Source organism: Xenopus laevis, chromosome 4L (genome assembly GCF_017654675.1).
Source record: "Xenopus laevis strain J_2021 chromosome 4L, Xenopus_laevis_v10.1, whole genome shotgun sequence".
NCBI classification, from domain to species: Eukaryota; Metazoa; Chordata; class Amphibia; order Anura; family Pipidae; genus Xenopus; species Xenopus laevis.
Window position 1 is genome coordinate 129762891 of NC_054377.1, and position 27162 is coordinate 129790052.

The 27162-nt window shown below is 40.1% G+C and overlaps 1 protein-coding gene across 1 annotated transcript in view; it reads left to right on the forward strand.

Moving 5' to 3' along the window:
* Positions 1-17971: 17971 nt before the first annotated feature.
* Positions 17972-27162, forward strand: part of grm7.L (glutamate receptor, metabotropic 7 L homeolog) — a 283230-nt gene continuing 274039 nt past the window's right edge. Inside the window, exon 1 of the mRNA XM_018257131.2 lies at positions 17972-18789. Within this exon, the coding sequence (XP_018112620.2) occupies positions 18283-18789 (507 nt within the window). The 5' untranslated portion in view covers positions 17972-18282. The remainder of the gene's footprint in view (positions 18790-27162) is intronic.

Consider the following 27162-nt stretch of genomic DNA (forward strand, 5'->3'; position numbering starts at 1 on the left):
GAGCAGGGGGTGCGAGCGGGCCAGGGCCCTCACCCCCTCAGGGCCCCCCCGGCAGCCCGTGCGCCACTGACAAATGCGGGCAGTACGGAGGGGGGTGGGGCCGGCTGTGCATCAGGCACCAGGGCCCGCCCCCCTCCAGTTACGCTACTGGGCTGGAACCTCCATGCATGTTACATTTTTTTGGGAAAGTGTCTTCTGACCAAAGCATTGGTCACACAGACTGATCCTCCTCTGTCGTTATCTTTTGTAAGATAGAGATCTCCCTTATAAATGACCAACACCCATTTTAAAGGTATAAGACCACCATTAAAGGGACAGGTGTTGGAGTAATACAACCACATGGAAGTTTAGCCATTCTTCCAGCAGAATAACACTGATTTAGTGCCTAAATACAGAAAGGGGTTGCTTCTTTGAAACATGAGTTAAGCACAAAGGAAATGTGACAGACCAAGCCAATTTATAAAAGTGCAAGTGTGTTGTTTACACTGTGTAAATGTCCCTTATATTTCCTTATGTGAGACGGTCCCTGTTTCCGTTGTACTAGTCACACTACCCTGTCCCTGAACTTGTCCCTCTTCTTTATCTCTCTGTTTTCATCCCCTACTAATTAATCCCACTCACTTGTCTCTTAGTTTGTCCTTCTTCCCTGTAATATAATTATTATTGCCAGTCTGTCTTTCTCAGCTGTCATTCTGTCCCAGTCCCCAGTACATACGTTTATCTGATTTCTCCATATGTCAGCTGGTGTGCCCCTGCCCCCGTACATCTTTGTCCCCTCCATGCTTTCTATAAGTCTAGTCCTTTCTCCATCTCCAATACCCTCCCTCTTCTCTCTCTGCCTTTCTTTCACCATATTGACTTTGCTTCTAGCAGCAGAAACATCTGAAATTACCAGCTCCAATTTGACAGTCAAAAGCAGGGCAAGTTGTAACAAACTAATTAACTTGCTCTTTATTTACTAAGCCTTTGAGTTAATTACTGCGCTGGGGGAGCACCTCATAATTTACATAAGCCACTCCTGTTTTGTATAATTTGCATGCAATTTGCAGTGCAATCAGTTTCATCCAGAATCTAATGACGGAACATTAGTATCCTGTCTCTGACAAACAGGCTGGCAGCTGTAACCTTCAAAGAGGAGCTTTACTTCTATCCCGCTTGGCTTAAAATGAAACCCGGTATAAACAAGGGATGAAAAGCGACATTCGGGGTCCACTGTTGTTGTGCATTAAATCTTGGCCTTTTCCCATATCATTCCCTGAGTGATGTGTTCCTTGCCTTTGTCACAAGTGTCAATTCCCTGTTTAATTACAGAGCAGGACACAGTCCCTAGGTATGTCGGACTCTTGACAGATACAATACATTTTCTGAAAATACAAAGCAAGCTTGTCATAAATAAGTAAAGGACAAAAAATATATGGAGGCTATAGAAATACAGTATATAAATTTAAATGCATTCCTTCCTGCCCAAAAGTCCCTTAAACCCATCATTATTAGAACTGGGAGGTAGGGCCACCAAATAGTGATGGGCGAATTTGTCCTGATTCACTTTGCTGAATAATTCACAAATTTACCTCAAAATTCGCGAAACAGTGAAAAATTCACAAAACACATTGAAGTCAATGAGCATCAAAATAATTTTGATGCACGTCAATTTTGATGCCCGCTATCATTTTTATACGCGCGACTATTTTGTTTAAGTCAATAGGCGTCCGAATAATTTTGATGTGCGACAATTTGCGCTCCTGCCAAATTTATTCGCCAATCACTACCACCAAACTGTTCCTTGAAGAGCAATTAAACACGTTGTTAAGAATTCTATAACATTAACTTAACATTCAACTACCCCTGTGATCAAGTATCTAGTAGAATCAAGTCCAACGCAACTTGAATTTCTAAGTATTCTTGAAAACATTTCACCTCTTATCTAAGTAGTGAGTCTTGGGTTCAACTGAGTGGTAGGGAATTCCCTGGCATTTATACAATCACCAAGATCCAATCACAATGGTTTCATTGAATTTATCCATCCTAGTCCCTGACCGAACCAAATCCGAACCCTACAAGTGAGTGAAACATTTTCATCCTCATTTTAGGCACTCTCAACATCTTGGCTGCTTCTTATAGGGTTCAGATTTACTTCGAGATTTGGCCAACTCCTGTGTAAAGCATTCAGTCCATCGATTGTCAGCAACGTACAATGCATTTCTTACCGTTTCAGAACAATTCATATTTCCAGTGGTGCAAATTGAACTGGACTGGGGTGGTTCAACTTTAACTTTTAGTATGTTATAGAAGGTCCAATTGTAAGCAACTTTTCAATTGGTATTTGCCTTTTTTCTGACTCTTTCCAGCTTTAAAATTGGGTCACGTATCCTCATCTAAAAACAAATGCTCTCTAAGGCTACAAATGTATTTTTATTGCTACTTTTAGGGTTGGAGTTAGGATATTAGGATAAGGAGGTTAGGGTTATGTAGGGCAAAGTAATTTATTGTTATTTGTTACTTATTGTGACTCATGTTTCTATTGAGGCCCTCTCCTATGTATATTACATTCTCTTATTCAAATCAATGCATGGTTGCTAGGGTAATTTGAACCCTAGCAACCAGTTTGCTGGCATTGCAAACTGGAGAGCTGCCTTTCCACCTAAGTGTATTTGTGTGTGCAATTTGGGTGTGGGATATGGGGACTAGTCATTAAAATCTATTCAAATCAGATTTTACAGTAGATGGTGGCAGTAGCCTAAGGGGCAATTCAGAAAATATTAAGATAACTTTCTTTCACTGACCCCACTGCAACAACACAAAAAAATAGGGGGTGGGGTTATGAACATAAAAGCTGATGGTACTTGAGACACTTTAAGTTGGTACAGGAATTGGCCCTGTTTCCCCTGGGGTTTTCCGGATCAAAGATCTTTCCGTAACTTGGATCTCCATACCTTAAGTCTACTTAAAATTTAAATAAACTTACATTTAAATATTAAATAAACCTTATAGGCTGGTTTTACCTCTAACAAGGATTAATTATACCTTAGTTGGGATCAAGTACGTGGTACTGTTTTTATTATTATAGAGATAAAGGAAATCATTTATAAAATCTGGATTATTTTTATAAAAATAGAGTCTGTGGGAGATGACTTTCCTGTAATTCGGAGTTTTCTGGATAATCGGTTTCCCATACCTGTATTTTGAAATTCCCTTGAAGTCTACTCCCGCCGCCTCCTGTTTATTTGAATGGGAAACAACTCCCAGTGCCTGCAAACGCTCTAGTGGCCAACAATATGGTAACGTATCATTCGTTTTACATTTGCTATTTTACCATATTTCATAAGAAATTAAAATCCGGCTTTCTTGGGGACTATTTGATTACAGCAACTGAATTAAGAGGTTCAAATACATTTCATGGATATCATCGCTGAAATAGAAGAATCCAAGTATACAAAGCAAATAGAGAAGAGCACCCTGTAGCTGAAATAAAGTTGCCCATGAATGAAGTGTATTATTTATAAGACAGAGAAGGAACAGATGAGGCAGATGAACCAGGATGTTCTTACCTGTTTCAATATGAGAGAAATGTGCTGAGGTCCATAGAGGACCTCTGTTTAGCTGACGGCAACATCACTCAGCTTGCTTGCCTCTGTGCCGTAGTGCTTCCCACTGCTGGGCGCTAAGATTTACAGTAGACGCCAACATTAGATACAGCAGGGTGCATTCCTATTATGTATAAAGTCTCCATACAATATACAGAACATCACATAGATCTTTTTTTTCATAGACAGCGCTTGTGCTTTTCTTTTGAAGGCTCCGAACATTAAGTCCACAGTGTGAGTTCAGCAGCACTAAAGGATAAGAGGCTTTGTGTATGAATGAAAATGTTGTCTGTAATGGTGAGTATGGGTTGAGTTCTATTCTACCACTAGCCAATGGGCTCCACTGTTGTTGGGCAATGGCCCCAGGCACAGAAGAAGCAAAGGGGATAAGCAGTGGGGGTGTATAAATATATGAAGGGATTGATGTATATTTTGAGGGTCAAATCTATAATAGTAAAAGGAAACTGTGCCTTAATTTATGCTTGTATGAGACAGCTGGCAAGCCAAGGCATGGAAGCATTAAAGATGAGTCACATGCATCTGCCCTTAGGCATGTCACCTATTGGATTATGCCATGATTGTTATTCTCCACACTCCGAACCCTTTAGTTTTACTGTAACTCTCTATGGTAAGGAGATTGTGTTTTTCAAAAACATATGTTGAAACTGCATTTTATTAATATTCATAAGCCCCAAAAGTCACAAGGTTAGTTGTTTTCTATCTACTTGCAGTCAGTAACATTGTCTGGTCAGAAGAAGAAACCACTTCTACATCCATAGTTCTTCTGACAACAACCCTCCTTCTGCAAATATTACATATTTGTGTATGGCTGGCAGACTGTGATCAACACCTACACTATGCAAGGTTCATTGCTTTGAACAGAAGTAGGAGAAAAAGAAAACCCCTTAAATTGCTAAAATCCTTGGAAAATGTCATTGCAGATAATCACCATAGTGCTACTTGTGGAAGTTCAGCCAGGGACCCCTTGATATAGGTCTAGGATTTAAAGGCCATGTAGAAGGGAGGATTGCAGGTTATGGGTGTTGTTTGTGTAAATAATAGGTGATGGGTGAATTGGATGTGTGACCAGCCATGGGATTGAATTGACCATATTATTTTATTGGAACCACCATTCTACTTTGGGGGCCCTGGCAGATCGTGCGTTAATAACTGTGGTCTGTTTTGAGCTCAGAGAGCAGAGTTGGATTGGGCTGGCAGGACATTGGGAAAAAATGCCCAGCTGCCCTCCGCCATTGTTCCCTTTACTCCTTGCGGCCCTCCCCTGATCGTGGCAAAAGTAAGTATAAAGGTGCACCAGGAGGAAAGGTTTGTGGTGGGTGAGCGGGTGAGTGGGCAGGCAGTGGTGACCCCATAGAGGGTGTGGGGGCCCCTGGAGTATCAGCCTTGATGAGCCTCACACAACTCAGTCCAACCATGCCAGAGATTGATCACAGTGAGTATGAATTTATGAACGAAGCAAAAATACCCTGGAGTGTGTTGCTTTGTTCATGGATTCATAGAGACTGTGATAAACTCCTGGCTATTTAAGGTTCATTACTCTGCACAAAAGTAAGAAACAAAGAGCAGCTGGATATCAGTATGTACAACAGGTACTCTGCTTCCCTAATTGGAAATATACTGTTTTTTCAGCAGTCTCCACTAGATGGAGATTACACTAGCAATAGAGAAAACTCTGCTAAAATCCTCAGAAAATTGCATTGTTGCAAAGGCTCTGAACAACCATTTTACCCAGGATCACCCACCACCAGGGAGGTAGAGTGGGAATCCAGTTAGTGGTCCCATGGCAGAAGGGGGGACTAAGAGAGGCAAAGGTCCATTTCACTGCTGAGTTGGAGGCGGGGCTTGCAGGTCATGGGTGGGGTGTGTGCTGATCATGGGTGTTTTCTGGGTTTAAGGGATGTATTGGGGTGGGATCAAGCACAGAATTTAAATAGCCATATTCTACTATGGGGGCACTGGAGTGTAGTGAGTTAATAACTGGTGCCCTGCTAGTATTATGGAACCCTTTGGTTTTTGATGAAGGCCTTGATTATACAAACCATCTCAGCAATCCTATCATTCCCATCTTAATAAGCAACAATACCCTGGAGCTTGTTGCTTCTTTCCTGGATTCATACGTGTCTTCTAGAGCCTTTTTTTGGCTCTGCTGTTTTTTTTTTAACATGGTTTCTGTTAATGTATTTATTAACAGTATTTGTCTGCCTTGTTGGAATCTGACCTGAAGGAACCTGTGTCAGGATAATGTTGATAAAACGAGCATAGCCGTCCACCCCCACAGCAAAGAAAATACAGATTTTTAAGCAGAATACTCACTTATATTAAATGAACAAGAAAACTTCCTGTACTAAAAAAGCAATTGTGCCCTTTTATCCACTAGGGTTTTCAGATTGAATTAATGCAAATAAGCTCTGAGCTCTTATTTACTAAACTAGTGCAAAAATACAAGATATTAACACAATTTATCATTCCCTCTACCCGTATTGCAACATTTCGCCTCCAGATTTCATTAGCTAATGCTGGCGCAGAACGGTGCAAAATTGTTTGCCAGATACCAAGCTGCAAAAATACTCACAAGATACTGAACTGAATGTACAAGTATGGGACCTGTTATCCAGAATGCTGAAAAAGGGCTGCCATCACGGGGGCACAGGGGTTACAGCCGTACCGGGTGGCTAAAGGGGGGGCTCGGCTGTGATACAAAGTGCCTGCAGCATCGAAGACCCAAAGCCATGCTGAATACCCAAAGCCGCACTGAACACCTGAAGCCGTTCCGATAAAACCCGAAGCCTCGCCGAAAAGACCTGAAGCCTCGCCAAAAAGACCCGAAGCCACAAAAAGACCCAAAGTCACGAAACGAACCCGAAGTTGAAGTCCTGAAGCTTCGAAAAGACCCGAAGCTACAAAAGGAGCCGAAGAAGCTAAAGAAGAACCTAAGTTCCACTGAAAACCAATGTTTTTTTGTTTTTTCTTTGAACCCCTGGCCACCAATGATTTTTTTGAAGTATTCTATGGGGCCCCTGACCACCAATGATTTTTTTAAACTTGTAGGGGGCCCTGACCACCAATGTATTTGTAAAAACTTTTATGGGGGGCACTAGCGACAATAGTTTTTTTTTGTTTTTAACTTATAAGGGGGGCCCTGGCCACCAATGTTTATTTTTAAAACATTAAAAATAGTTTGTTTTTTTTAACTTATAGGGGGGGCCGTGACCACCAAATATTTTTTTTTCACTTGTAGGGGGGCCCTGACCACAAATGTTTTTTTAAAAACTTTTATGTGGGACCCTCAATTTGGGTGAGGGGGTTTACCATTTTTAGCACTGGTGTCTGTGTGGACTTTTTACTGTGGTGTGGTGTTGGCGGGATCGGGGGGTGGGGCTTTGGGGTGGTTTCTGGGGTGGGCAGGACCAGTGATTTCTGATGGTGGCCCTATGCTCAGAATGGGGGTTTTCTGGATAACAGATCTTTACTTAATTTGGATCTTCATACCTTAAGTCTATAAAAAATCATGTAAACATTAAATAAACCCAATAGGCTGGTTTTGCTTCCAATAAGGATTAATTATATCTTAGTTTGGGTCAAGTACAAGCTACTGTTTTATTATTACCGAGAAAAACTAAGTAATTTTTTAAAAATTTGGATTATTTGGATAAAACGGAGTCTATGGAAGATGGCCTTTGTGTAATTTGGATAGTGGGTTTCTGAATAACGGATACTATGTGAGCCATTCACAAGTCCATTATTCTGACACAGTTCCATATGTTATGGTTCCTACTGTTATAAATTGTTTTCTTTCTATACTCGTTGTTCATGGTGTGATCCCATGCTTTCTTTTATATTCTTTAATATTCTCATATTTGCTGTCAAAATCCTTCCTGGCAGGATATTTCATAAAACGGACTTGTCTTGCAGCTGACAGTTGCCTGAGGTCAAATGCCTTATGGATGAAAAGCCCCCAAATTGACTTCAATAAACAATCACAATGGTTTGTGAAAATCTTCATTGAAAACTGCGCAGGACAGTGATTTTTTTTTTTTCATGCACCGTTTAAAGAGAACGTTTACTAAATTCCTAGCTGAACAAAGCCTTGGAAATTATTTAGGTAAAAATATTACATTTGATATAAAACGAATATGAGTTTTCAATATTGATGTGCCTTCAAGGAAGAATTGATGCAGCATCACAATAGAAATTAACCGCTGCTTGTGGATTTTAAACTGTTAGTTAAATGAAACAAATGCTGCGTAATAGAACTTAATATTCTTTGGTGCTGCTACTGTTACTAAATACATCTACGGACATGGAGTTATTGCCTGTGTCTGGCTGAGCTTTCTTATGTGAATCGCTAAGATTTCAAAATTCCACACAATCCTGCAATGGATATTAAATAGCTATTAGATGTCACTGGAGACTGTTGCTTTGTGAGAATGAAAAGGAGAGATTATGTAAGATATGAACTATTCGGTGGGCAAAATGCAGAATTTAGCTGTGAATCCATGGCTGGCAAAAAAAATTCACTCATTACTACTGTAGGCATAAGCACTATACACTATGCTCTTGCACCTATTGGTTACCCTTTATTGGCACATCTGGTTAAATATGCAGAGAGCAGCCTTCTCAGGGTCTGTACTTAATGCACCTTGACCTGAAAGCACTCCAGGTGAAAGGGGAAGTTAAAATGTTTAGTTTGTGCTTGACTAAACCATGGGCAAATACCCCTTAGGCTCAATTATTAAAGGACAAGGAAAGTTAAACTAAAGAAGTAGGGTAGAAATGTTGTACATTATGTTTTGTGCTTCTGTAACAGCCCAAGGCGACCACAGCCCTTTAGCAGTAAAGATCTGTGTCTCCAAAGATGCCCCAGTAGCTCCCCATCTTCCTTTCAGCTGATTCAATGCACATGCTCTGTGCTGCTGTCACTGAGCTTAGGGCCCACTCACAATATACAGTACACATAGAATAGAAATGTCACAATATAAGGCTAATTAGTAATTAGTACAGATAATTACTACATGGCAGCACAGAAACCAGTGCAATTAGCATCAGAATTTAATAATCAGCCCTGTAGCATCAGCTTATATTACAGACCAACCTCATTTTCTGCTTGATAATTAGTGACGAGCCCTAAGCTTAGCTTCTCAACAGCTGCTCAGAGCCCAATGAGCATGTGAGTGTCACAGACACTTTCCAAGATGGTGACCCCCTGTGACAAGTCCTGGATCATTGCTGCTATTGACAAACTGAAACTTTAGACTGGTGCTATAAGTTCAGTATATAAAACATGAGATTTTTAGCCCTATTCATTTAGGGTTTAGTTCTCCTTTAAAGCATCCTTGCAATGAAGAACTACACTTTACCCCTTTTGCTGTATGCACAGTGCCTGAAAAGTTTGTCTGTAATCCTAGTGTAGAAATACTTCTTGTGCAGCCTGTAATGGGATGGTTCACCTTTAAGTTAACTTTTAGTATGTTATAGAAAGGCTAATTCTAAGCAATGTTTCAATTGGTCTTCATTATTTATTTATTTTTTATAGTTTTTTAAATTATTTTCCTTTTTCTTACTCAGCATTCCAATGGGGGTCAATGACCCCATCTAAAAAAACAAATGCTCTGTAAAGCTTCAAATGTATCATTAGTTATACTACTCATATTTCTGTTCAGGTCCTCCCCTGTTCATATTCAAGTCTCTTATTCAAATAATGCATGGTTGCTAGGGTGATTTGGTAATTGCTCAAATTGCAAACGGGAGAGCTCCTGAATTAAAAATAACTCAAAAACCACAACTAATAAAAAATTAAAACCAATTGCAGAATATCACTCTCTACATCATACTAAAAGTTAACTTAAAGGTGAGAAACCCCCTTTAAGGGGAATCATTGGAATTTAGTGATGGGCTAATAAATTCGGCAGGTGAATAAAAATTTTTAGACGCGAGTCGGAAAAGTCGCTTGCGTCAAAACCATCATGCATCAACATTATTCAGACGCCCATTGACTTTAACGCTGGTGTCATAATTGACGCGATTGTCAGAATTGGCACATGCGCCAAAATTTCTGTTTCGTATTTTCGCCCATCACTATTGGAATTAGTTAAACCCTGCTGTGGAGCTTGACCCGTGCCTTTATGTTTTTTCTTCACTATGTTTTTTTTTCTTCTATAAATAAACTCAATCACCCAAGTCTACAAAATTACTTTAATTAATACAACACAAGGTCCCAGAAGATTCCCGGTCCAACAGAAGCAGCATTATAGGCAGCCCACTCAGATTCATCTCTGCCAACAATCTCTAATACTTGTGTAAGTACCAGGTGTATACAGGCTGTGTGACTTTCTCATTCCTAATATTTGATTTATTTTACCCAGAAGAATGCCGTGACTTACAGCTGCTGGCGATGCCTCGTTTGGGCAAACACATACTTTTATCAGTGTCGCTCTGGGAGTTAAAGCTGCTTATCCAAGGTCGCAAGAGAGGGATATTGTTCTGGGTCATATAAACTATGCATTTGTATGTGTGTGTATCTTTATATAGCACCACACAGCACAGCACATTTTCAGTAAGAGAAGACACAGTGGCAATGATGAAGTGGAGGAAGGAGGTCTCTGCTCTGTAACACTTCTATATTTTATACCCTTAGTGGGGGGTTACTATAGGCACAAATAGGAGGAAAATAAGTCCACAATGGGTTGGGCACCGGCCCATAAATGTCAAGACTGGACCAAATACTATGATAGCGTTTTAAGGAGGTAAGATCTGTGTTTACTTTTTAAGAGCATGAGGGACATTTCCTTAAAGGAACAGTAACATCAAAAAATTAAAGTGTTTTAAAGTAATACAAATATAATGCAGTGTTGCCCTGCACTGGTAAAACTGGTGTGTTTGCTTCAGAAACACTACTATTGTTTATATAAATAAGCTGCTGTGTAGCAATGGGGGCAGCAGCCATTCAAAGGAGAAAAGGTTCAGGTTACACAGCAGATAAGCTCTGTAGAACATAATGGTGTTATCTGTTATCCACTATTTAACCTGTGCCATTTAGCTTTTTTTCAATTTCCGCCATTGCTACACAGCAGCTTGTTTATATGAACTATAGTAGTGTTTCCTAAGCAAATAGACAAGTTTTACCAGTGCAGGGCAACACTACATGTTTTCATTATATTAAAACACTTTAATTTTTTGGTCTCACTGTTCCTTTAAAGAAGAATTTGGCCAGTATCACAAAGAAAGGTTTATAAAAAACGAAATGCTCTGTAAGGCTACAGATTTATTGTTATTGCTACTTTTTATTACTCATCTTTCTATTCAGGCCTCTCCTGTTCATATTCCAGTCTATGTACTTTACTAGGTACCGTATTTACTGTATATGGCTGAAATGACAATAAAATCCACTTGACTTGACTTGACTTGAGCCTCTTATTCAAATCAGTGCATGGTTGCTAGGGAAATTTTGACCCTACCAACCAGATTGCTGAAATTGCAATCTGGAGAGCTGCTGAATGAAATCTTAATGACTCAAAAACCACAAATAATAAAAAATGAAAACCAATTGCAAATTGTCTAAGAATATCACTCTCTACATCATACTGAAACTTAATTTAAAGGTCAACAGGAAGATTCTCAGTTGTACTCTTTTGTGCAGAAGTTGTGATAATATGGAAGGAAAACTCTTCACCCCAGTTATTGCTGCCCCAAGATAAATAACTGTTCTGCCCTTTCTTGGGCTGTCACTGACAAGTGTCTTCAATATACTTGAAGTATTTATAGTTATAGTTATTCTAAGAGATATGGGTAACCTATGTAATGCATTTGTTCCAATGGTATTAATTATTACAACTTATTCTTCTAAAGCAGCCCCTACTGTAAATAAAATATAAGCCAAAACCCTGGAGCAGTGATGGGCGAATTTGTCCCATTAAGATTCTCTCCAAAATGCGAAAATTTCCCGCAAAATCCGCTAAACAGTGAAAAATTTGTGAAACTCAAATTTTGACACCCACGTCAATTCGCATAAATTTCGTCACTTGAGTCAATTTCGACACTGGTGTTAAAGTCAATGTGCGACCGAATAATTTTGACGCGCGCCGGTTTTGATCGACTATTCCCATGCGCATGCAATTTTTTTTGATGCCAGCGAATTTTCACAGCAGTTCTGCAAATTTATTTGCCGGTGGCGAAACGCTGTGATTCTAACCAAATTGTGCCTGGCGAATTTATTCGCCCAATAATACTCCGGAGTTCATTGCCCACACAGATAATGTACCAATCCACTCTTTTACATAAAAGGCTCAGTTTGTGGGTAGAGGCCGTTCTGCTAGTTTCCAAGAGCTGCGTCTATCCCAAGCATGACATAGTCAATAAAACCTCTGCCTTTTATGCTCATTCATCTTGGACATTGCTCTCACTTTTCTTCCCAGCATCTTCCACTTAACTGGTTCTCCTTCTGCTCTTTCTGAAACACCATCTGGCCGAGCCGTAATCTGCTGCGTGTGAGTGGATACTGAGAATTTGTATGCACACGTGTTTTTTTGCTGGTGGTTACATCTGCGTACGCATAGGTGTTAGTCTACATGTGCTTTCACACTCTAGCACTCATGTGTAACCGCATCAGAACATAGCTTTGCAAGGCCATCTGGGTGTGAGATTAGATTTTAGTAAATGCTGTCGGAATAGTAATTTAAAAATATAAAATCCAACTTGTATCATGGTCCCCAATTGCTTATCAGTCAAGGAAAATGTTAAGATGTCCTCAGTTGCAGCAGGACATCATTCAGATAAGCAATGGCTGCAATGTGATACTTGGCTATGGAATATATCACTGTGAGCCTTCTAATAAAATCAGAGCAGATGCCATAGGGCGCGGCTACCAGCCAAACTAGACTAACATCTCATTATTGTTTCAGACTCTGGAATTAAATTCAGTACAGGTATGGCACCTGTTATCCAGAATGCCCGGGTCCTGGCGTTTTTGGGATATTAATACCTTAAGTCTACTAGAAAATCATGTAAACATGAAATAAACCCAATAGACTGGTTTTGCTTCCAATAAGGATTAATTATATATTATTTTGGATCAAGTACAAGCTTCTGTTTTATTATTACAGAGAAAAAGATTTGTATTATTTGGATAAAATGGAGACTATGGGAGATGACCTTTCTGTAATTCGGGGCTTTCTGAAAAATGGGTTTCCGGATAACAGTTTCCCTTACCTGTATCAGACTGGCCTGCTGGGGTACTGGGCATTTTTTTCTGGAAGACCATCACCTTAGTAGGCCTTTTCTGTAACACAAGGTAATAACTTTTTTTTACCTTTTCCAGGTCCTGATTGTGATTTATTTATTCAAAGCAGTGAGAAAGATAGTAAAGGGTTAGTTGGAAGTCTATGATGGAGTCAGGGAAATGACTGAGGATAAGCAAGAGAATCCAGGGAGGCCTCTAATTATACAGAGCTGGCAGGGGAAGCGTCTCAGAAATAATTAGCATAGTGTAAATTGGAGAGCAAGATACCAGCATATCGGGGTTTTCACAATAAGAAGAAACTGTTTTAGGGCTCCAGTTGATGGGCCCATGATATCAGGTTCTCTAGTGGGACATTGGTCTCCCAGCTCAGCTATGATGAAGCTGATTTAAGTAGAAGCTAAAGCAGAAAGTGGAGTTGGTTACTGGCATCCTCATTTATAGTGATGGGTGAATTTGGGGCATTTCGCTTTGCTGAAAAATTAGAGAATTTCCTGCTAAATTCACAAAACGGAGCCGGCATCAACAGTGCCAGCAACTCGTTTTTGATGCCAGTGTCCATTTTGTGGACGCCGGCACACATTCGCCGAAGCACTGGCGTCCATTTTTTTACGCCGGTGAATTTTCACAGTGGTTTCGCAGATGTATTCTCCGGTGGTGAATCGCAGGAATTCGCCGCGAATTCTCGCCTGCCGATTAAATTCACCCATCACTACTCATTTACATACAAGGGGCGGTTTTCCGTAAACGAACACAACTGATCTTTATATTATATTTGCTTTCGGTAATTAAAGAGGTTGTTCACCTTTTAGTATGATATTCTGAGATAATTTGTATTTGGTTATCATTTTTTATTTGTGAGTTTTGAGTTATTTAGCTTTTTATTCAGCAGCTTTCAAGTTTGCAATTTCAGCACTCTAGATCCAAATTACTAGGGTCCAACTTACCCTAGCAACAATGCACTGATTTGAATACGAGAATGGAATATGGATAGGAGAGGAATAGAAAGAGGAGTAATAAAAAGTAGCAATAACAAAAAAAGTGTAGCCTTATAAAGCATTTGTTTTTTAGATGGGGTCAGTGACCCCCATTTAAAAGCTGGAAAGAGTCTGAAAAAGAAGGCAAATAATTTAAAAACTATAAAAATAAAATAATGAAGACCAATTTAAAAGTTGCTTAGAATTCGCCCTTCGATAACATACTAAACGTTTACCACTTTAAGAAATATACTAATTAGCATTACTTGCTGATTGCTTGATGGAGGTTTTCACTAATGTGTAGCTTTAATACAGGGCTTCCTATAACATATAACCTTATTCTTGCTTTATAGTGTCTTGCCTTTATGTTATCTTTTCATGTGTTATATATGGACCAGTTCAAAGCTAGTCTAGTATTATTTATTGTGTATGTTTTTTTTTTTTAATTATAAGCCTTCTATTGATTCTTAGGCTCCCACTGAAAATACTGTCTGGTTATCAGGGTCACCAACTCCATCAACAGCAAAAATTAGATTGATTGATGTTGTGTATATTTTACCTGCATGACTTTTGCCCCCGCAGACTCTTCGGAATTGTGTGCACTCTTCTTGATCTTGCCAATAAATACACATGCTTATATACAGTATATTATTTTCAAAGACCTACTGGATGTACACAAACCTTTTACCTCCCCCTCCTCTTTCCTTACACCTTTCTACCTCTCCAATTGTGGATGAGAGCATCTTTATAACCAAGCATCTCCTAGGGAAAAAAAATCCATCTGAGAAACACAGCCAAACATGTGACTCAAAAGGCGAAGTTCTGCAAGTTGTGCTACCAGGTAATTTTTAAACAACAAATGAATGCAATAGAAAAGAAAACTGTAAGGGCAAAAGTAGGGAGAACCTGTTAAAAACGAATGAGAAGGGTCAAGCAAAAGCTCAAACTAATGACTGGAAGTGCAGCTCGAGAGCAATGTTATTATAAATCACACAGCAGGTTCAGATCACATCAATTTCACATCCTGGCTCTGTACCATTACCTCCTAGCAAGATGATGACGCCTGAACACATTGGTCTCTATGTATAGGAAAGGAAACATGCTGCTGTGATAGAAAAGTGCTTATGAGTTCACCTAGAGTAAAAGCACTCGTCAGCCAGAGCCCTGTGTTGTTTGGTGTCACTGTGTTAACACTCCCTCTATGTTGGTGCACTGTCTGAATATGAAATAGTTCAGGGGGACAAACCAATGGCAGACAGAACAATCATGCCACCCAGATTAACAAACACATCTAATGAAGTAGCTACAAGTCAGCAGGCCAACCAGAAATCACATTCCCTTAGAACAAAATCTGCTGTCGGGACCTTAAAATGCCCCGGCCACTCAAAATGATGCCCCGATAGACTGGCCTTGTCCACAGTCTGCCTCAGCACTGCCCCCTTCCATTGAAGGACTGAATGTTGTATAAAGTGTATTCCCTGATTCAATATAAGGGAGTGTCCAGTTGCTTCTGAATTGCCTAAATATTAAAGGAGAAGGAAAGTAATTTTACCTTGGGAGTACCAAAAGTTAGGCCCCCCAAGTGGTTATATTTACTTACCTGACACTCTGGGCCAGTGCTCCTATGAGCAGAAAACTGCAATGACCTGTGGTTCTACCAGTGATCACCTTCTTCAGTTCTTTGTTTCATTGAAATAGTCATTTTTTTTTTTTGGCTTAAAGTTCGGCTTTTCACTCTACTGTACATGCACAGCCACGAGAAGAAACAAGAAGCAGAAAGAGGGTCGCTCTGTGATGTGCTGATAGGACCCTGATAGGAGCACTGACCTGGGTTGTCAGGTAAGTAAATACAATCACTTGGGGGTGCACAAAAAGACTTTCCTTCTCCTTAAATTTTCTGCTGGTGGTGCAGCTTCTTCTAAGGCTCCATGATTCAATGGAACCAAAAACGCCCATAATGCCAACCCTTTCCCCCCCCGAACAACACTAACAAATTCTGAAGAGTATGGTCAGCCAGTGTTCTTTTTTTTTTCAATTGAGCAGATCTGAATATTATATTTAAATTCATGTCTGTATCACTTGTAACAATGTTTAGCAGGTAGATATCAAATTGATGGACAATATAGCTCCATGTTTAAGTTACTGTGTCCTTTCTTTTTTATTGAGCACATCAAGCCACAACACTAAAGCAATGAACATCGCAAAATCACCTTTATGGAAGCCTGGAGACTAGTGATGGGCGAATTTGTCCTGAAAAATTAGCGAAACGCCAATTTTGATGCAGCCGCCCATTAAAGTCAATGGCATCCGTTAATCACCGCCAAAATGCACAACTTTGCCGCAAATTTGCGCCTGGCAAATAAATTAGACTGTCAATACTGGAAACAATTGTTTCAAGTTTTTACTCCAGCGATGGAATCGACGCCAGCGACAATTTATACACCGGTGACGATTAACGGACACCCATTGACTTTGATGAGCGCCGGCGTCAACTTTGACGCTGGCGCCCATTTTTACACCGGCAAATTGTCGCCGGCGTCAAAATCTGTGTTTTGGGTACAGAGAAGGGCAACTAAGCTGGTAAAAGGTATGGAGAATCTTAGCTATGAGGAAAGATTGGCCAAATTGGGGATATTCATGCTGGAGAAGAGGAGATTAAGGGGTGATATGATAACTATGTATAAATATATAAGGGGATCATGTAATAATCTCTCTAATGCTTTATTTACCAGTAGATCCTTCCAGCTAACAAGAGGGCACCCATTCCGATTAAAAGAAAGGAGGTGCCATATAAATAGTGATGGGCAAATTTATTTCCCAGGTATGGATTTGCCGTGAATTTATGGATTTCACCGACAGCAAATGTTTTCGAGTAACTGCAGCAAAAATTTGCTTGTCAAAATTGTCGCACGGCAAAATTATTAGGACACCCATTGACGTTAATGCATTTGGACAAAAGATACGCGCGTGTAAAAATTGTTGCGCATCAAAATTATTCAATACATTTGACTTCAATGCATTTCGCTAATTTTTGACGTTTCCAAAATTGGACAGATTCTCCCATCACTACATCTAAATATTCAGAAGGGTTTTTGTTACAGTGTGAAGATGTGGAATTCTCTCCCTGAATCAGTGGTACAGGCTGATACATTAGATAGCTTTAAGAAGGGGTTGGATGACTTTTTAGCAAGTGAGGGAATACAGGGTTATGGGAAATAGCTCATAGTACAAGTTGATCCAGGGACTAGTCCGATTGCCATTTTGGAGTCAGGAAGGAATTTTCCCCCCTCTGGATCAACTAGCAGTTAGGCAGGGTATATACAATCTAAACTTAAAGGAACAGTAACACCAACAAAAAGTGTTTTAAAGTAATAAAAATATAATGCAGTGTTGCCCTGCACTGGTAAAACTGATCTGTTTGCTTCAGAAAAACAACTATAGTTCATATAAACAAGCTGCTGCGTAGCAATGTGGGTGAAATTATAATTATCAGACCGATTGCTGAAGTTGTATGAAATAAATATTATGTTAAATAAATCCTATACACTTGCACAGCCACCCACTCTACCATTAGCTGGCTAAGGCTTGCAGGGAGTTAAAGTCTCACTAGTAGTGATGGGCAAATTTGTCCCCTTTTGCTTCATTGAAAAATTCGCGAATTGCCTGCGAATCTCGAACTTTGACGCCTGTGTCAATTTTGACGCCTACACCAATTCTGATGCTCGCGTCAATTTTGATGCCGGCAATGGGTGTCTGAATAATGTTGATGCTCGACGGGTTTGACGCGAGCGACTTTTTCGACGCACGTCCAAAATTTTTCGCCGACGGATTTCAGCCTGTCGAATTTATTCGCCCATCACTACTCACTAGAACAAGAAAGCAACACACCTATGAATAAACTGTAATAGATTTACATTTGCTGTCAAATACAATCTACCCTTTGCACTTTTAACTAGGTTTCCCTCAAAGGGCTGCTCTGGGGTTAGGTGGTCACTTTTAGACTCACCCATGTTGGTATATTCAAATATGTATAAAGGAGAGCAGAGAGGATTTGTTATTCTCTCTGTAGGACTGATGTGGTCACACCCTCACTGCATCCCTTTCTCTATATTTTAAATGATATTTTTGTCCGTTCTAGGTTCACAATTTTCTTGTGTGTGTGTTTGGGACTGTTCCTAATCCTCGCCCGGTTTACAAATTGCCCCGCTTTGTGTCAGTACCGTTCAGCACTTGGACAGCTCCAATCCAAGTGCCAGTTTGAGAGCGAGGGGGAGCGTAGGCTGCGCGATGACAGTGAGTAGGGGGCGGGGCGAGCTGAGAAGGCAGCTTTATAGAGCTGGATGTGCGGCAGCATTGACTGAGCAGAGGAGCAGGAGGAAGGAGCGCATCTCTGCTGATTTGGGAGACCTGGCATCTTGAAGTCCTCTTCCCCAGCTCTCAGGACATTCTTTCCCCTTTTGGGGTAGCCATGCTGTTTTCGGGGGACTCTTGGCTGATAAACCTGCTCCGATTGTCCTGCTTTTTGACTCTCCGTGCTTGCGCGATGCTGGTTGCTGGACAGGAGATCTACGCGCCTCATTCCATCAGATTAGAAGGGGATGTCACTTTAGGGGGTTTGTTTCCCGTCCACGCGAGGGGTCTCCTTGGGATGCCATGCGGGGACATCAGGAAAGAGAATGGGATCCACAGGCTGGAGGCCATGCTTTATGCTTTGGATCAGATCAACAGCGACCCGGACATTCTACCCTATGTGACTTTAGGGGCTCGCATTCTGGATACGTGTTCCCGGGACACCTACGCTCTGGAGCAGTCTCTGACCTTTGTCCAGGCTCTCATCCAGAAGGATACATCCGACGTCCGATGCACTAACGGGGATCCGCCAGTATTCGTCAAACCAGAGAAAGTTGTGGGAGTCATTGGGGCATCAGAAAGTTCTGTGTCTATTATGGTGGCCAACATCCTGCGACTCTTCCAGGTAAGGTCTGGGATCGCAACTGTCACACGGTCTCCTTTCCGGTCGTGCATCTTCTCCGGCAGCAGCTCAGCTCACATGTTGATGTTTGAGGAATTAGCAGGCAAGGGCTCCATCATTTCAGTCAAGGCAGAGCTTCCAGGAGCCACGTTCTTGGATCACAGTTTTGTTTAGGGTGGGGGTAACAGTGATAGAACCTATATTTCACTCTTACACTTAAGGGACACTTTATAGCAGGGCTTTCCTCCAATTGTCGGGGGTTTCTGGGTATTGTAGTACAGAACCAGTACAGAACCAGCTGTAGATTGTGTTAAACGTAATGGGGTCACACATTTGGTTTACCTGCGGGGCCTGTAATCATTAAGGTGAGCCCTTCCTTAAATGAGAATTCACAGCAATATTATTATTTTCTGCTCCCTTCTTTTTGGCTCAGACTCTTCATTCATTTCCCTCCTTTTTATCTTCTTCCCTTACATTCCTTGAGACTCTTCTCCTTTCATGTATTCATCTGTACTGCTTCTTCTCTCCAATCTGGTTCAATCCTAGGGCTGTTTTTTTTTTATCCAATTTGACCAAATTCCTTTCCATCTCCCCATCTCCCAGCCTCTCCTTCACCAGCCTAATCCTCTGAATAATACATGTGTGTGTATAAGTAATACATACACAACATGGGCTTGCGGTGTTCTTAAAGAGGCAGCTACCTTATTTTAGCATTCTCTAGAATGCAAATGGTTTTAGGATGCGGAATTTATTAATAATGTATGTGACCATATGAGTTTTTCTCGGAATCCTCTGGGACTGAGACATGAAAACCCTTCAGGAAGTGTTGAACTCCAACTCCCTGCAAAACACTGCTGGGAATGGTAGGACATAGTTTAACAGTCTGTGGATTTAGGGGAAGAGGTGAAACTGTAGAAATGGGCTCTATCCCTGTATTCTATATTTTTGCTTTTATTTTATAGTATTTGAGACTAAACCTCAGTTACATTTGCTCTGTCCTGAAACCTAGTTCTGCCATAAGCAATTGCGCAAAGGGCTTTGAATTGAATTTTTCCTGTCCGATTAGCGTTTGGCTCTTCATTATTAAGCGATCAGCGCTGTGTGTGCGTTGGGAAGTTGATGTTGTGTGTGTGTGTGTGTGAGAGAGAGAGAGAGAGAGAGAGAGAGAGAGAGAGAGAGAGAAAGAGAGAGAGAGAGAGAGAGGTGAGCGAGGGAGGGAGGGGGAGAGAGAGAGGGAGAGAGAGAGAGAGAGAGAGAGAGAGAGAGAATGAATCAGTGAGTGGGTGTAGGGAAGAGTAGGTGTGGAGGTTGGATGTGCGGAGGATGTGTCTGAATATGAAATTTCTTTCTGTCAGTTCTTCTTCCCTTAAATATGGCAGTTTTTCCCCATAGGAGGCATTGAGTTTTAATTATAGGGGGGGACGAGGTCCACTTTGCACAGTCCCCTGCTTCCCAAGAACCTCCATGCATTTCACTTGTTGCCTACAGACAACTGTCTGCCATATTAAGGAAACATACAGCTTCTTCTGTCTGTCATCTCTGTCTCTAGCATCACCGTAACACACACATTTCTTCTGTAGTCATAAAAAAAACACACTCAAACACGAGGGGTTAACTGGATGCTGTTAAGGAATGGCTGCTCCTCGTCCTAGATATTATGAGCATGATTTCTCATTCTGACACAACCCACAAGAAAGCCCTCAGATCCTAGATATCTCCCTGAGGTTGGGAAGTCCCATGGGATAGCGATGGGAAGCTGCGTATAGTATTGCGCATAGTATTGCGCACTTCCTCTCGCACTCTGCAGTATTCGTAAAGTTCTTTTGATTTTAAAGGCTCCTGGGAATCTCTTAATTCCCACATTCACCCCTTATTCCAAGCCTCATCCCAATCCCCAGATGAGCTGTCCCATTCCACCAGGGCGACCCTCCTCTCCCTGCAGCCAATACGGCAATAGGGTGGAAGTGAATACTGAACGAGACGCTGTCCGTGGTGCTGATGCCTCCCAGATTAACGAGCTGCGGATGGAGCTATTTGTGACAGATTCGGTCGCACGCAGCCAGATCAGCTGCTGCCTGTGTAATACCAGATACAATAGGGTCAAGTCTGTAAAAAAAAAGATCCAGTATATACAGCTCATGGTGTTGCTACAGCTGTTACTTTATCATATATTTGGCGGTATGGCTGAGAACCAGGCAGTTGTGTATTGTCAAACCACTCATAATGGCATAATTCCAGTGTTTGTATCCTGGAATGCCTAAAATGCTTATTTATATGTGATGTTGAATTACAGAAAAATAGCAGCAGGTGGTTAGAACTGGAGACCACAGGTGGGACGTCCTCTGTATGTATATCATCATCATCATCATCATCATCACATCGGTACTGCCCCGCTTGTTGGACCAATACAACATCCTCTAGCTTCTGTGCTCTGTTGCTTTATAGAATCCCTTATACAAGATCCCTTTATACTATAGAACACAATTGTCAGGCTGACACTCTCCTTCTCTGTAAAAAAACACACAAGTCCCTGACATAGCACTTGCCATATCCAAGGGATACATTTCAGCTTCAGTTATACTGGATACATTTTCATTCTCACATTCTGAAAACACATTTCTTTCCTAGTCCTGACACACTGGTCCCTTCAATACTGACAATCATACAGTGTAGAACAGTACTCTTTGCATACATTTTATGACACATAATGGATATATGTGCTGTACTTTGCTTACTCTACATTTCATTCCCTTGCAGGTGTAGTATGGATATTCTTTCCACTGATCTTCCCTTCATATTCATGATAATATGGGTAGTTTGCAAATATACATTTAGTGTATTCATTGAGCAACCATGTATCTATTGAATAAACAGCCACTTTGTATGCATCTAATAACCCTGTGTGCATGGAACAGTAACACCTGCAAAGTGAGCACTCAACGTTTACCCCCGCATGCTACAAGTCTATCTATGTTAACCACTCGGTCACATGTGCTGTACAATCAATTTCAATTCACATTGGTTGTCAGAAAAGCACTGGGGATGAGTAGCACTGCAACTCATATATTCACCATCATAATATGAATGGATTCACTGCCACGGTCACCGAGACCCTCACAAGTCCCTGAGCACTCTGAATCCTTGTTTTACATATAAATCAAGCAATGCCAACCTCTCCGGCTGGAAATATTTATTTTTCTACATATCATTTCAGCCTGTCTATCCCCCAATCATTCATCTGCCAATTATTCTTGTTTTTCTCTACCTCTAATATGTATATATATATATATATATATATATATATATATATATATATATATATATATATATAGATACCTATACCTGTTTAACTGTATTGTCTTTTAGTATCTGTCTATCTATCAGTCAGTCCGTCCGCCCGCCCGTCTATCTATCTATCTATCTATCTATCTATCTATCTATCTATCTATCTATCTATCTATCTATACTATGGGGTATATTTATCAAAGAGTGAAGTTAATAGTGAAGATCTGCCACTAGAGTGAAATTCCGCCACTTCCCATTCATTTCTATGGGGGTTTAAAAGACGTATTTATCAAAGGATGAAATTTCACTTTCACCCATTGATAAATACACCTTTCAAAATCCCATAGAAATGAATGGAGAGCTGCGTAATTTCACTCTAGTGGCGCAACTTCACTCTTTAATAAATTTCCCTCTATCTATCTATCTATCTATCTATCTATCTATCTATCTATCTATCTATCTATCTATCTATCTATTATCTATCTATCTATCTATCTATCTATCTATCTATCTATCTATCTATCTATCTATCTATCAAACTATATCTATCATATAATGTATCTGTTTAATATATACTTTCAGTATCTCTCTTTTGTAATAGAAGTGGTATATACATGTATATATATACCTATACCTGTTTAACTATATTGTCTTTTAGTATCTATCTATATCTATCTATCTATCTATCTATCTATCTATCTATCTATCTATCTATCTATTATCTATCTATCTATCTATCTATCTATCTATCTATCTATCTATCTATCTATCTATCTATCTATTTATCTATCTATCTCTCTATCATATAATGTATCTGTTTAATATATACTTACAGTATCTCTCTTTTGTAATAGAAGTGGTTTATTTAATTCTATCTATCTATCTATCTATCTATCTATCTATCTATCTGTCTGTCTGTCTGTCTGTCTGTCTGTCTGTCTGTCTGTCTGTCTGTCTGTCTGTCTATATCGATCTATCTATAATATAATGTATCTATTTAATATATACTTACAATAGAAGTGGTTTATTTAATGCCTCGTTTAACCACGTTATTCTCCCTGGCTAACTACTAATTAATATATTATCTGAGTTAGATTACAAACTAGACTGGTACATGCCTGCTAATAAATAGCTTGATGCCTGCTAATAAATCTGAGTTTGATGCCTCAGAGACCCCAGCTGAAGGAAGGAATGTGCAGTAGGGGTGGGTAGGTGGATGGGTACACTGGGGGTTCTCACATAATCCTGTGGTTCAGTCAAACTCACAGTGATGATTAATAACCAGGTAAGATTTGACATGATGAGTATCTTTATCATGGCAGCGGGATATACTTGGAGTCAAACTGACTGGCTGCCTTGATTCTTCCATTTGCACTAGGCATTAGCACAGAATAAATTGATGCTGCCCAAGGCTCTTCTGGGAAGGGCCCAATTACTCATCAACAGGTAAAACACACACACATCTTATTAATTGTTTAGTATGCTAATTAATCCAGAAACCCATTAACCAGAATTCTTTAAAAACCCAAAATACCATAAGCAGTTCTTAAAAATTTTAAGAGATTAGAATGAAATAAAACCCATAGTGCTAACCAGAGCTCTTTGTGATCCACTCCCATGGTGGGAAGGATTTGAGTTGGGAATAAAGGAATGTACTTTGCTAAGTCTAAACTGCTCTGCTATCCCTATCCAGACTAAAGGTGCTCTAGAGTGGTTAGTGCAAAACTCAGCTGGCAGCTAGTGAAGGAGAAGCAAGGGTTGCTACTGGAATGCTGGAACTTGTAGTTCAGCAACAGATATCATTCCACTGCCTAAGAGGCATTTATTTCCACAGTCCTGTCTGTGCTACCAGTGCTGTATTTCCCACCCCCTATTTCTTCTCACACTCACACACACACTGTGATTTTCTATCTATCCACCAGCAGTGATTCATGTTTTACCTTTAGATCGCCACATGCACTGGGCACCTGATAGCTTTAAACTTCTGTGCTTTATCCAGAGCAATTTCCGCTAGCTATTACCAAATAGCATTAAATGCAAGAAGAAGAAAAAAAAATCAAAGCAACCCTGATGAAAATGATATTATTTTCCCATTACTCACACCTTTCAGTGTAGGGTTTAACCCCTCCTGCAGCTACTTTAAATAATGACACCCTATCAGTCTGCTGCTCTTCCCTCTCTCCCCAGGCTAACGTTTCACCAAACCCCTTCCCTCCTGCTCTGTTTCTCTTCCTGTAAAGCCTCTGACCATTAATCACTACACACTGAGTTCTAAGAGTGAGAGTATTTTTCATGCTTTCCCAATACTCTGGAAACCACAGAAAATATTGTGATTTTTCTCCTGCCCACCAGCTGCTGATACATAATAGCTGCTCAGCTTATCAATAAATCACTATTTTCTTTGCAAATTGTTATGAGTCAATGCCTGTTTAACGCATTCCTTGCCTTTAAGAATATCATGTGAATATTTTGTGTATAGGTAATCTGAAAGGAAACTGTTGCATGACATATACTGTATATATATATATAGAGAGAGAGAGAGAGAGAGAGAGAGAGAGAGAGAGAGAGAGAGAGAGAGAGAGAGAGAGAGAGAGAGAGAGAGAGAGAGAGAGAGAGAGAGAGAGAGAGAGAGAGAGAGAGAGAGAGAAACACAAACAAGGCAGCACTCACTTGTATCAAAATCCGTGTATTAAATATAAAACATCAGGCTACGTTTCGGGCATGCATCGTGCCCTTTGACAAGCCAACAAAATCACATAGGGGCAGATTTATCAAGGGTCGAAGTGAATTCGAGGGAATTTTCGAAGTAAAAAAATTCCAAATGTAGTCATTTTTTGGATACTTTGACCATCGAATAGGATACTTCGACTTCAAATTAGATTCGAAGTTAAATAGTTTGAATATTCGACCATTCGATAATGGAAGTACTGTCTCTTTAAAAAAACTTCGATTTCAATACTTCGTCAAATTAAACCTGCCGAAGTGCTATGTTAGCCTATGGGGACCTTCTAAGTTTTTTGAAGTGGAAGAAAAATCGTTCGTTCGATCGATGGATGAAATCCTTCGAATTGTTCGATTCGATCGAACAATTTTACTTCGACCGCAAATGGCCAAATTTGATGTAAAAAAACTTTGACGAAGTATTCCAATTCAATGGTCGAATTTTGAAGTATTTTTACCTTCAAAATTCGACCCTTGATAAATCTGCCCCATAGTGTACAGGTGTGCAAGGTCAGATGGTTTTAAAGGGAAATCCTCAGGAAATCAGAGTTACATACATAGTTATAATCTATACAGACCACTGTTCGCATTATGCTTCATACATCTTACCCTTGTCTCCAACGTAGCAATTTCTAATATCCTTCACAGGTATAGTTTGTGTAAACATTATATATCATATGTGTGGGTCCCCAATTACATCAGATGATCAAGTCACGCATTTCACAACATAGATCTTCTATCAATGTGGGCAACATGAGTCAGTCTGAGTCCAAACACTTTATAGAGAAAGAAGAGAGTGCTGCTCAACTCAGATTCATGGTGTTTGAAATGGTCCCCGTGCTTAAAAACGGAGGGGATAGAGAACTCCATTTGAAACAGAGGGAGGTGTGGTGGATCCACAAACTTTGCTCCCTACAGCCTAAAGAATTAAACAGAGACTATGACCTATATCTCTTTTTATGAGTGTTTGATAAGAGGGTTTATATTACCTGATGTAATTGGGGACCCACACATATGATATATAATGTTTACACAAACTATGCCTGTGAAGGATAGTAGAAATTGCTACGTTGGAGACAAGGGTAAGATGTATGAAGCATAATGTGAACAGTGGTCTGTATAGATTATAACTATGTATGTAACTCTGATGTCATTTCCTGAGGATTTCCCTTTAAAACAATCTGACCTTGCACACCTGTACACTAGGGGGCCGATTCATCAAGAGTCGAATATCGAGGGTTAATTAACCCTCGATATTCGACTGGGAACTAAAATCGTTCGACTTCGAATATTGAAGTCGAACGATTTTGCGCAAATCCTGCGATCGATCGATCGAAGGATTTTTCGTTCGATCGAATGATTAAATCCTTCGAATCGAACGATTCGAAGGATTTTAATCCAACGATCGAAGGAAAATCCTTCGATCAAAAAATCACAGGCAAGCCTATGGGGACCTTCCCCATAGGCTAACATTGACTTCGGTAGGTTTTATCTACCGAAGTAGGTGGTCAAAGTATTTTTTAAAGAGACAGTACTTCGATTATCGAATGGTCGAATAGTCGAACGATTTTTACTTCGAATCGTTCGAATCGTTAGAATTCGATCGAATTCGATCGAATTTAACCAATTCGATGGTCGAAGTACCCAAAAAATACTTCGAAATTCGAAGTTTTTTTCATTCGAATCCTTCACTCGAGCTTCATGAATCGGCCCCTAGGTGATTTTGTTGGCTTGACAAAGGGCACAATGCATGCCCGAAACGTAGCCTGATGTTTTATACTTAAAACACGGATTTTGATACAAGTGAGTGCTGCCTTATTTGTGTTTCTCTATCTGACGAGGGGGAGAGACCCGGCAATGCCACTAAAGGCTGTGCACCACGAATGCTTACTTGAGTAAAAGGAGAGTGCTGTCATTGTGTGTTGCTATATATATATATATATATATATATATATATATATATATATATATATATATATATATATATATATATATACATATATATATATTTATTTATTGCATTATTGCATTGACCTACACAGTGTTGCTTTGTTGGAAAAAGAGTAACTCAGTGTTTGGGTTCTGGGTCAGAAAGACTTAGGTTTGATTCTTGTGTTGACTTCAGGGTCAAATCCATGTGGCCTTGAGTGAGCCAATTAATCTGCCTGTGCCTTAGGCATCAAACTTTGACTATTGGACAGATAGGATGAAGTCATCTTGCTTTAACTGCAAATTGGCAGCATTAAAGACAGCGTATACAAACAAAGATGATAATGACTGCCTGCACTAAATATTCATTCAACATTAACATTTGGGGGCCGTGAACCCAAAAGTCTCTATAGACAACAACAAGAGATCTCTAACGTTCCT